The sequence below is a fragment of the Lynx rufus genome, unplaced genomic scaffold (genome assembly GCF_022079265.1).
Source record: "Lynx rufus isolate CCGP_SWC_20201006 ecotype Redwood Valley unplaced genomic scaffold, mLynRuf1.p SCAF_3, whole genome shotgun sequence".
NCBI lineage: Eukaryota > Metazoa > Chordata > Mammalia > Carnivora > Felidae > Lynx > Lynx rufus.
The window spans coordinates 102,664,750-102,676,916 of record NW_025814845.1 but is presented as its reverse complement, the minus strand read 5'-3'; the positions used below and the strand labels follow the sequence as shown (position 1 = coordinate 102,676,916).

The window sequence follows — 12,167 nt, the reverse complement described above, 5'->3', positions numbered from 1 at the left end:
TAAAATTTATATGTGACAAGCTAGTATAGCCTGCAGTCATTTTGTAAGAGAAATGATGATAAAACATTTCTAAATTCTGTAGGACCCTTGGTATTTTCTTTTTATTAAAGTGATCCCCAAAGTTGTTTTCTTTTTCCTTTGCAACACATTTTAACTTGGTTATAAGCAACTCAAGCTTTTTATTTAAAAAATTTTATTTAAAAAATCAGGAAAGGAGTATTGAAATCTAGTTTCCTAAAGTTCCTACTATCCTTCCCCTTAATTATGCTGACTTACTAATACACACATATACACACACACACTCATGCACACCCTTTATTGTGGAAAATTTTGTTACTGAAAAAGTGAACTATTTGGGACTAGTATTCTTAAAGTAAGGAACTGAAACTTACACAATATTTTTATTCTAAAACCTAAATTTATTTCTTCTTAAAACATTTATAATCTATATTACTAATATTTGAATGATAAATCTTAATAACATTGTAGCCAGTAATATTGAGAATGCTCATACAGATGTATTTTACAGGTGTGTTCTACTCCCTCTTTTGGGAATGAAGCCTCCCCAACAAAGCCTGTATCTACTTGTTGACTCTGTGGATGAAGGGTGTAACATTACTGAAGGTGAACAAACATCTACCAGCTTATCTGGAACTGTCGCGGAGCTCTTAGCTGGTCACCATGAGTTCTTTCCACCATGGCTATTGCTTCTGTGTTCTGCCCGAAAACAGAGTAAGGCTGTTACTAAAATGTTTACTGGTAAGTGTAATTAATGCCTTGTGTGTACTTTCTGTGTGTTAATAATCTGTTTCTAAACCGTGTGTCATGTCTTCTAAACTGTCTGTTGGCATTTGGTGCAAATGCCACATCGATTTAGTATTTCTATTTTTTTTGTTGTTGTTGTTCAGTTATTTCCCAGCCCTCTTTGTCACCAATATTATTATTCTAAATCATATTTTTACCTTTATTCCTCTAGATTGACTTTAATAGCATACTTTTAAAAATTGGAACTATTAATGATATAAACCAAAGAATTATTAAGTTTGGTTAAAACTCTTAATTTAGGAGAAGTTTGAAATATACACTTTCTTTCCATCCATGAACATAGCATATTTTTTCTTTATTCAACTTTTTTTCTTAGATCTTTTTTCAGTTTTCCTTGTATATGTCCTATACATTTCTTTCTGCTTTTTGCTAATGTTTTAAGTTGAAATATATGGGTTTTGAATTGAAATGTATGTATTCAGAATTGAATTTGCGAGTGTATCACTACAGGGAAGGAACATTAAGAGTTTTACTGGCCCTAAGTAAGTTTCATCTACTCATATCTGAGGATTTAACAGAACTAGTCCCTGTTCTCACAGATTCTTCAGGATAATAAATAATTGCAGTGAACATCAGTTTATAATATTGGCACACATCCTATCACTGTCATTCTGTCACCAGCACTGAGAAGTTCCATCCCTAAGAAATATTTTCAGTAAGAATACAAAAGTGGTTCAACAGACACATGGTCCAACATTTCAGTAAATCATGTTTTTATTCCCCTAAAAATTTTGAGCATTTTTCAGCCTTTTCTTATAAAAAAAATGGCTAAAAGTGTTGTGATACCAATGTATTAAATTGTGCGTATTCATACTAAGGGAATTACATGTAGAGGGATTAGAAGTTGCAATTTTAAAAAAGCAATTATTTTCAGTAACTTTAACTCAGGATATTCAGATTACTGATTAACAGATATTCTTAGTTCTGTTTCAATGAACAGATAACTATCATGAATGATGAACTTTATAATTTATTCTATCCAGGAGCACCTGGATGGCTCAGTCACTTAAGTGTCAGACTCTTGATTTCTGCTCAGGGCATGGTCTCATGATTCATGGGTTCAAGCCCTGCATTGGGCTCTGCATTGACAGCACAAAGCATGCTTGGGACTCTCTCTGTCCCTCTCTCTGTCCCGCCTCCATGTGTGCATGTCTCTCTCAAAAATCAATAAGCATTTAAAAAAAATTTATTCTATCTAAATTCATATTATGAAGCATTTAGAGGGGAAAGAGCTTTATTTTCCAAATCATAAGCATTTTATATGTATTATTTATGAAAGTACATTTACAGTGGTAATTTAAAGGCAGTGACAGGTGATACTCTAATTGGATGTAAATATTCAGTCCCATAAGTAAAGCTAGCATATATTCAGGTATGTGGATGGAAATATATACATTTTTCATGTGAAAAAATCAGCTTATAAAAACAAACAAGTATTGTTGGTTTTGTCTGGCAACTTTTTTTCCTGGTCATTTGGGACTTCAGAAAATCTCACCAAGGTGCTTTTATGGATACGCATGTAAGACTGTCCTAATGCTGAGTTTAGTACCCCTTATCACTAAAGTTGAGCGGAGCTCTGAGCCACTAAAAGAATAAGAAACAGTTGCATTCATAGACAGAAAAATGAAATAATTTATCTACCTTTAATGTGTTTACAGAGGGAAAAGAGAACTAATTTGTGTACTCATAGGTGTTAATTTATTGGTATTAATTGATTCGTTATCTATTTATTTGCTTATTAGTTTATTATGTATTGAAGACATCCTCTTTGAATATATGGCAACTTCTGTGATCATTTTCAACTGATGACACCGACTTTTTTCTCTCTGTAGGTTTTCGAAAAATAAGTTTAGATGACCTTCGGAAGGCATACATCGTTAAGGATGTTCAGCAGTACATCCTTCATCGTTTAGATCAAGAAGAAGCTTTGCGACAACATCTCACTAAAGAAACTGCAGAGATGTTAAATCAACTTCACATTAAAAGCAGTGGATGCTTTCTTTATCTAGAACGAGTTCTAGACGGAGTTGTAGAAAATTTTATTATGTTAAGAGAGATTCGTGACATCCCAGGAACTCTTAATGGTCTGTATCTCTGGCTGTGTCAGAGACTTTTTGTAAGAAAACAGTTTGCAAAAGTCCAGCCCATTTTGAATGTGATTCTTGCAGCCTGCCGGCCTTTGACCATAACAGAATTGTATCATGCAGTCTGGACTAAAAATATGTCATTAACCTTGGAAGACTTTCAACGTAAGTTAGATGTCCTCTCCAAACTTCTTGTTGATGGACTAGGAAATACTAAAATACTGTTTCACTATAGTTTTGCAGAGTGGCTTCTGGATGTGAAACACTGCACTCAGAAGTATTTATGTAATGCAGCAGAAGGACACAGAATGTTGGCTATGAGTTATACCTGTCAAGCCAAGAATTTAACACCATTGGAAGCACAAGAATTTGCATTGCATTTAATTAATTCAAACTTGCAGTTAGAGACAGCTGAGTTAGCTCTCTGGATGATATGGAATGGTACACCTGTCAGAGATTCTCTGTCTACTTTAATACCCAAGGAACAAGAAGTGCTACAGCTGTTGGTTAAAGCTGGTGCGCACGTCAACAGTGAAGATGACCGCACATCATGCATAGTCCGACAAGCCTTAGAAAGAGAGGATTCCATTCGGACATTATTAGATAATGGAGCTTCAGTAAATCAATGTGATTCAAATGGGAGAACATTATTGGCTAATGCTGCATACAGTGGCAATCTTGATGTCGTGAATTTACTTGTCTCCAGGGGAGCAGATTTAGAGATAGAAGATGCTCATGGACATACACCACTTACCCTAGCTGCTAGACAAGGACATACCAAGGTGGTTAATTGTTTGATCGGGTGTGGAGCAAACATTAATCATACTGATCAAGATGGTTGGACAGCATTAAGATCTGCTGCTTGGGGTGGCCATACGGAAGTAGTTTCTGCACTACTTTATGCTGGCGTAAAAGTGGATTGTGCAGATGCTGATAGCCGAACAGCCTTGAGAGCAGCAGCGTGGGGAGGTCACGAGGATATTGTACTGAATTTGCTACAACATGGTGCTGAAGTCAACAAAGCTGATAATGAAGGTCGAACTGCATTGATAGCAGCAGCCTACATGGGACATAGAGAAATTGTGGAACACCTGCTGGACCACGGAGCAGAAGTGAATCATGAGGATGTCGACGGCAGGACCGCTCTCTCTGTAGCTGCACTTTGTGTGCCTGCAAGTAAAGGACATGCATCGGTTGTCAGTCTTTTAATTGACCGTGGTGCTGAAGTAGATCATTGTGATAAAGATGGCATGACTCCGTTGCTGGTAGCTGCTTATGAAGGACATGTCGATGTGGTTGACTTGCTTCTAGAAGGGGGAGCAGATGTAGACCATACAGATAACAACGGTCGCACACCCCTCCTAGCAGCAGCTTCTATGGGCCATGCGTCAGTTGTAAACACACTTTTGTTTTGGGGTGCAGCAGTGGATAGCATTGACAGCGAGGGCAGGACAGTCCTCAGCATAGCTTCAGCCCAAGGAAATGTGGAGGTAGTACGTACCCTACTGGATAGAGGGTTAGATGAAAATCACAGAGATGATGCTGGATGGACACCTTTGCATATGGCAGCTTTTGAAGGTCACAGATTAATATGTGAAGCACTTATTGAACAAGGTGCTAGAACAAATGAGATCGATAACGATGGACGAATACCTTTCATACTAGCTTCGCAAGAGGGTCATTATGATTGTGTTCAAATCTTATTGGAAAATAAATCCAACGTTGATCAGAGAGGTTATGATGGAAGAAATGCGCTGCGTGTTGCTGCGTTAGAAGGGCATAGGGACATTGTTGAATTACTTTTTAGCCACGGAGCTGATGTTAACTACAAAGATGCTGATGGTAGGCCTACACTTTATATTTTGGCCTTAGAAAACCAACTTACGATGGCTGAGTATTTTTTAGAAAACGGTGCAAATGTAGAAGCAAGCGATGCCGAAGGAAGGACAGCACTTCATGTTTCCTGCTGGCAAGGCCATTTGGAAATGGTGCAGGTTCTGATAACCTACCATGCTGACATCAACGCTGCAGACAATGAAAAGCGGTCTGCCTTGCAGTCTGCAGCTTGGCAGGGCCACGTAAAAGTGGTTCAGCTTCTGATTGAGCATGGTGCCATAGTTGACCATACGTGCAATCAAGGTGCGACTGCCCTCTGTATTGCAGCCCAGGAAGGGCACATTGATGTTGTGCAGGTTTTGTTAGAGCACGGTGCTGATCCAAACCATGCCGATCAATTTGGACGCACTGCTATGCGGGTTGCAGCCAAAAACGGACATTCTCAAATAATTAAATTATTAGAAAAATATGGTGCATCTACTTTGAATGGCTGTTCCCCGTCTCCTGTTCATACAATGGAGCAAAAACCTCTACAATCGGCGTCTTCAAAAATGCAGTCATTAACAATTAAATCAAATAGTTCTGGCAGTACTGGTGGAGGGGATGTGCAGCCTTCACTGCGTGGTTTACCTAATGGGCCAGCTCATGCATTCAGTTCTCCTTCGGAATCTCCAGATTCTACAGTCGATCGTCAGAAGTCGTCATTGTCAAATAATTCCCTGAAAAGCTCAAAAAACTCATCTTTGAGAACTACTTCATCTACAGCAACAGCCCAAACAGTGCCAATTGATAGCTTTCATAACCTGTCATTTACAGAACAAATTCAGCAGCATTCATTGCCGCGCAGTAGAAGTCGACAGTCCATCGTTTCCCCGTCTTCCACAACACAGTCCCTGGGACAGAGCCATAATTCACCGAGTAGTGAATTTGAGTGGAGTCAAGTAAAACCCAGTTTGAAGTCAACTAAAACAAATAAAGGGGGGAAGTCAGAAAATTCCAGCAAATCGGGGGCAGCTGGAAAAAAGGCTAAACAAAATAATTCTTCACAGCCAAAGGTTTTAGAGTATGAAATGACTCAGTTTGATAAAAGAGGACCTACAGCCAAATCTGGTACTAGTGCACCCCCTAAACAGACGCCAGCAGAATCTCAGTGCAAAATTGTGGTACCTTCAACTCAGCAAGAAATTGGTCGATCTCAACAGCAATTTCTTATTCATCAACAAAGTGGGGAGCAGAAGAAGAGAAATGGAATAATGACAAATCCCAATTATCATCTTCAGAGCAACCAGGTTTTTCTTGGTAGGGTTTCAGTCCCACGGACAATACAAGACAGAGGGCATCAGGAAGTGTTAGAGGGATATCCTTCCTCAGAGACGGAATTAAGCCTTAAACAAGCCCTGAAGCTTCAGATCGAGGGTTCTGACCCTAGCTTCAACTATAAAAAGGAAACACCATTATAAAAGGTAACATTTCATCAACATAAAGAATAAAATATCAAAAGTATGGTTCCCTCTACTGAGGATACTCTTTTCCCTAATAGTCATGTGGCCAGTTCCCTCGCCTAATCAGTTCAGATGACATCCTCTCAGCAGCACCTTCCCTTAGTGCCCTTGTGAATTTGAATTGCCCCACACCACCAGCATTCTCTTTTTGCCTTTCCTGGTTTTTTTTGTTATCCAAAGAACTTATTATTTCACATACGTTATATATTTATTATTATGTTTATTATTTGTCTCTTCCCAACTAAAATATAAGTTCTGTGAAGGTAGGGGTTTTTATCTGTTTGTTCTCTGCTATATTCCATGTACTTGGAATACTGTTTGGACCTATATTAGTTTTTCAGTAAAAATGTATTGAGTAAGTGAATGGATGAATGAATATACTACTTATGAATCTCAGTAAGAATTTCTTCTTACATAGTCATTTCCCTTCTTAGAAATTCTTTGGTGGCAATAGAGGGAGGGGAGAGGACTATTTCTGTAATACTCACTTTTTGGTTTGAATAAGATAGAATATGTAGTGCTTAGTAGATAGGTAGTCAGTGTTAATTTCCTTCCTTTTTCACCCTGGAAGAAGTAAAAGATTTAATCAGCTAAAGGTAATTTTTACTATGGCAGATCTCTTAAGAATCTTCCAAATAAAATTTGCACACACCAAGAAGAGGTGAGGAAAGATGTTAAGTTGGATGTATGCACAAGAGGGTATTTAGAGCCCACTATATTTACACATAAGAATTACATGTTTAAACCTCAAAATAAAATCAGATTTAAATACAAACTTTTTTTTCTTTCCACCACAATGGACACTTCACTAATTACATAGGGGAATTTAGTGAGAAAATATATACATAATTTTATATAATAGATACTTTTTCAGAAGCACATCTCTCTCATTAGAGATAAATCCAATGGTTTCATTAGGAATCTTTGCTATTTTATACTACAAGTATATTTATCCCACTTTGCTTAATCATTTTTCATTCTTTAAAAAAAATGGACTCTTTAGCAAACTGAAATATCCCTTGTCTTTCTGGTTTGTTTTTCCTTCTTTCTTTCTTTCTTTCTTGCTTTCTTGCTTTCTTGCTTTCTTTCTTGCTTTCTTGCTTTTTTTGTCTTTGGAGATATATTTTAGGGGTATTTTAGGTGAAACATTATTATAAATTGTAAATTTCCTGTGCTTTCTAATAGTAAACACCATTCAATCTGAATCGATGGATGACTGGTCAAATCTCATTCCGAAATAATTTGTATAAAGTAGTTAGTTCATTCTCCAATGTGACTTATTTTAAAAATACTTAGTTCTGATGGTACAACCCTCTAACTCTTGTGCTATCTTTTGTAAAGGCAAAGTATACCATATATATTACACAGTAAAACACATTAATGAAGGTAAACATTTTGTGGATTCTTTAAAAGTGATTGTAAATTAAATAATGAATCTCTAATAGATGTGTCCACTTTATGTTTTATATAGTAAATACATAAATATATATAATTATATAGGGTCTTAAAACTATATGTAGTTATATAATAAGTATAATGTAGACATTAATTTTTTTTTTAACTTTTGCATTAGTTTCCTATTCTGTGAAACAGAAGACATTGTGATTGGAGTGGTTCTTCAGCTACTGGATGAAAACATAAAATGCCTGTTGATTTGCTGAAAAAAAAAAAGTGAAGAATGTGATATCCGCAGTACAGTTACCTTAATTACTGTCATGTGCCTAAATAGTAAGGCTGCCTTCTCAATGTAACCCTCTGTGCTTAAAAAATTTCATTTTGTGTGCTTTGTATTCACTACATAAGAATAAGCACTTTTTTGAAAAAAATGCAGATGTATACTGCAGTTCCCTGATAAAAGCTGAAAAAAAAATTTGCGTAAAGTATTTTAAGTTAAGATTTGATAAATGTGCATGTGCCATGATCAAATATATACGAAAAGGCAGTGTCCTTTGTATTTATTTTATTTTTTTCTTTTTGTGGCAAATGAAACTTAAGCATATTGTTTCACATTTGCATCGTTGTAGTGTATGGCTTGTTTCTTGTATCTTTAAAAATGTTGCTCAATAAAATAAATCATGCAACTATTTTATGTTCAGTACACCTTCGGCATTGGTTGAAAATGTGTTTCTATTTAATGCCACACTGAAGTGAAAAATGGTTTCTTGACAGATTTTTTGAAAATAATCCTAGTATTTTAGGGAGCTGCTCTAAGTAGTTTAAATATGGATTTCCCAGTAGAATCCTCCTGGTCTCTGGCTAAAGATGAAAAAAAGAAAAAGAGAGGAAAGGATGAAAGGGAGAGAGATAGAGGAAAAAACACACTATAGGCAGAACAAAGTTCTGTTTCATTCACTGGGATGCAATTTCACCTTCCACTCGCTTATCATTCCACCTCCAAGAAGACAGACTATCATTTCTGAGGCATAAAAATTCTCAGGGACAAAGCCATGCCTCAGGGCGTGTGTACGTAGAGGGAGATGCACCTGTCTGAGGGTTGATTTTTGATCCCTGAACAATTCATCGACTACACTTACCTCAACTGTCCAGTTAAGTACAATATAATTTACCAGTGTCGATTTTAATGCTGGCTTTTCTCTCAGTCCTTTCTATCTTATAAATCACTGCATGACCCAAGTAGCCCCAACTCAAAAATCAGCGGAATCCATTTTAGTGGTTAATTGGATAAATATTTTTGATGAATGTGTAATATGTGCCGTCCTTCACAGATGACGCCATTAACCTGTCAGTCATAGCACGTGTGTATTTTTTTTACTGGTACTTGGTAAACGATAGTGATGGATTTGCACTTTTCTGTCCACATACTCTTTCCTGTTTTCTTCTTTGGACAATTGCTCACAGGATAACTGGATGGCAGGGTTAAAGGTGAAGTCTGTGACAAGGAACACAAAGTTGACTGGCTCAGATGACCATCGGACCCACGGCCTGGACTTCTTGATGGACTCTAAACCAGTGGAGCTGGCTTAGATGGGCCGTGTGTATGTCCGGAAAGGCTGGGATTTATTGTTAAGAAGCCATGGTTCTGAGTCTGATCTTTGAATAAGCCTTGTGAATTTTAGAAAGCCCAGAAATTCTGTTTCCCATGTGCTATTGATAAGAAAGAGAAATGAGGAAAGAGAATTTGGAGATTCAGCACAACGACATTGCCACTACCGGAAAAACAACCTTTAGAAAATGTCTTAGTTAATAACAGAGGTCAGTACTGTCCTCTTCATACATGAAGGGTACATGGGATACATTCTTCACAGGAATAGAAACGTGTGATTAGTTGTGATAAGTGTCTCACTTGAATCTTCGTGTGAGGCTTTTGTTTTTGTTTTTTAAAGTCATCAAAACACATTCTGTTTGTGTCATCAGTCATAATCAGGAATAGGAGATAAGGTCAATCGATATTAAGGTGACATGGCAATATTGATAACTCGAATGTGAATGTTTCAAGTATTGAATTTTTGTCCCTATGGGACATTTATTAAATACACTTAATAGGACTCTTGCAAAGTAGCCTTAAAAGTGTTAATGATTCTATTGATAAATATGAATACATACTATTATTAGAACCAATGTTACTCATATCTCAAATACAGTACATTTACATTACTGTAGAAGATGAAGCTCTAATTTCTTATTAGGTGTATTTTTCTTTAGAAAGAGAACCCTGAAAGCTGCCAGTTTTTCTATTAACCTTGAATTATTGGAATTGTATTTATTTAATTTTATTGTTTTTTACAAAAATGCACCTTGTGGCCAAAGGGCAAAGATATGACTCATTACATAAGGGATTTATGTTTTTCAAAGAGCTAAATGTTTTCGTATCCATATTATGTACACTTGAAACAGTTGGTAGGAAGAGAACCTGTTGGAAAAATATGATTTTCAAAAGTAAGTAGTCCTCTGGGTGTTTTTATATTCATTGTGTTTTGGAATAGGACAGAAGAGGTTTTTAGTTAGGATAAGGATGATAAGAGTGCTGGAGATACCCTGCTTTGCCTACTTGTTTCTTTGGGGATTTAACAGCATGACTGAAAACAGCTTTTGCTCCATTAAGAAGAGTAAAAACTAGTCCCCCCAACTTAAAATGCCTAAAGAGCTATTTTAAACATCAAAATGCTTCAGTTTTGTAAATCACCTGACGTCACTACACACATATGATGCCGTGTGCTTATAACTTTTTAACATTCCGCCTGTGCCCATTCCCTAAAAGTCATGAGTTGATAATAAGGGAAGCGATTAAAAAAAACAAAAACAAAAACAACAACAGTAATGAAAAATTAAAATCTGAATGTGTGTAGGAAAGGTTTTGGAAGGAAAACTGGCACTCCGCATACTGCAAGGTGATGCCAGTATCTTTTGTCCTCCTTCCTCACTCCCCACCCCTACTGGAGTCCTTACCAAAAACAAGTCACTACTTAGAAACAGGAGTAGTTTTCTCATTATTGTTTGGCTATGCGAATGTTCGTTTTGCTTAATGTTGCTCCATTTACACTTCTCAGCAAATGTAGTTGCAGACAATTGGTTTCTTTTTATTGTTTCCTTGGTTTGGGGTATGTAAATAGCCTAAAATGTACATTGAATTTCACATTGTAAAAGTTTTATTTTATTCCTTGTATTATATTAAGCAAAAATCCCTATGTATATGAAAGTGCATAATAAATATATTTGCTCTCTAGAGGATATCTTGTTTTAATTTTACCCTTGAACCACCAGAACGTGCATGACGTGTTTACAGTAGAAACAACTATTAGTTTTAAGTTGTTAGCTTATTTTAAATAAATACGGAGTACGGAGAAAATGAATTTGGGAACATTCTACCAAAAAAGAAAAAAAGAAAAGAAAAAAACTAAGATGTAAGAACTTCACAGAGGAAGGTAGAAAACCAAAAAGATCTAGACTTTATGTCTCTGAAAAGTTTCTGTAAGGACCTGGTGTTCTTCCCCTCCCCCCCCCCCCACCGACTGATCACTGTAACTGCTGAACCTCCCCATGTCTGGCTTCATGACTCTGAGGTTGCGTAACCTGATCAGTTGTGTGCATGCGTGCTCCGTGATCATCAGAACAGTATGGCCATCTCACATTTGATATTTTGGAGTTTATTGCAAGTGTGGTCATTCGTTTTCTAAATAAATTTCTATGTATTCTTCACTCGGTAAAGTTGAATCGCTTCATGTTCTGCTTTTCCCACCAGAACACAACATCCTGTACATGTATGAGCGGGTGTGTAAATACATACAGTATATTATTCGAAAGAGAGGTTTCTGAAAAGGCCAGCTAGGTATTATCTGTCAATTTTATGATAATTACAGAGTTCTGTAGTAATTACCATACATTCTTTCTAAATGTGTTGTATTAATAAGAATCTAACTCAAACTTTTTAATAACAATGCTTAAACACAAATGGGTGATGAACGTAGAAGCATTTTAAAACAGACTGGTTGACTAAAACTTTTATGGAGTTTTCTAGTTGGTGGTCCAAAGACATACACTGTGAGAACTTGGCAATGACTAAGGTTTCCATTCCTTTGCCCTAGTAGTTGGAAGGATTCCAACTAATAGTGATATACACTCTGAAGGCTTAGATTCTTGGATTTGGGGGAAATTTTCAATTATCAAGCAAATACATGCACTAAATCTTATTTCAGGATGGGGCGCCTGGGTGGCTCAGTCAGTTAGGCATCCAACTTCGGCTCAGGTCATGGTCTCAATCTGTGAGTTCAAGCCCCGTGTTGGGCTCTGTGCTGACAGCTCAGAGTCTGGAGCCTGCTTCAGATTCTGTGTCTCCCTCTCTCTCTGCCTCTCTCTCCCCTGCTCATGCTCTGTCTCTCTCTGTCTCAAAAGTAAATAAAAACATTAAAAGAAAAATTTTTTTTTAAATCCTGTTTCAGAATAGGGCCTCTTGCTTACCCGT

The 12,167-nt window shown here is 36.8% G+C and overlaps 1 protein-coding gene across 1 annotated transcript in view; it reads left to right on the top strand.

The window, feature by feature from the left end:
* Positions 1-10,927, top strand: part of ANKRD50 (ankyrin repeat domain containing 50) — a 32,369-nt gene extending 21,442 nt beyond the window's left edge. Inside the window, exons 3-5 of the mRNA XM_047091752.1 lie at positions 530-759; positions 2,658-6,208; positions 7,821-10,927. Coding sequence (XP_046947708.1) covers positions 530-759; positions 2,658-6,205 — 3,778 coding nt within the window. The 3' untranslated portion in view covers positions 6,206-6,208; positions 7,821-10,927. The remainder of the gene's footprint in view (positions 1-529; positions 760-2,657; positions 6,209-7,820) is intronic.
* The last annotated feature ends 1,240 nt before the right edge of the window (positions 10,928-12,167 follow it).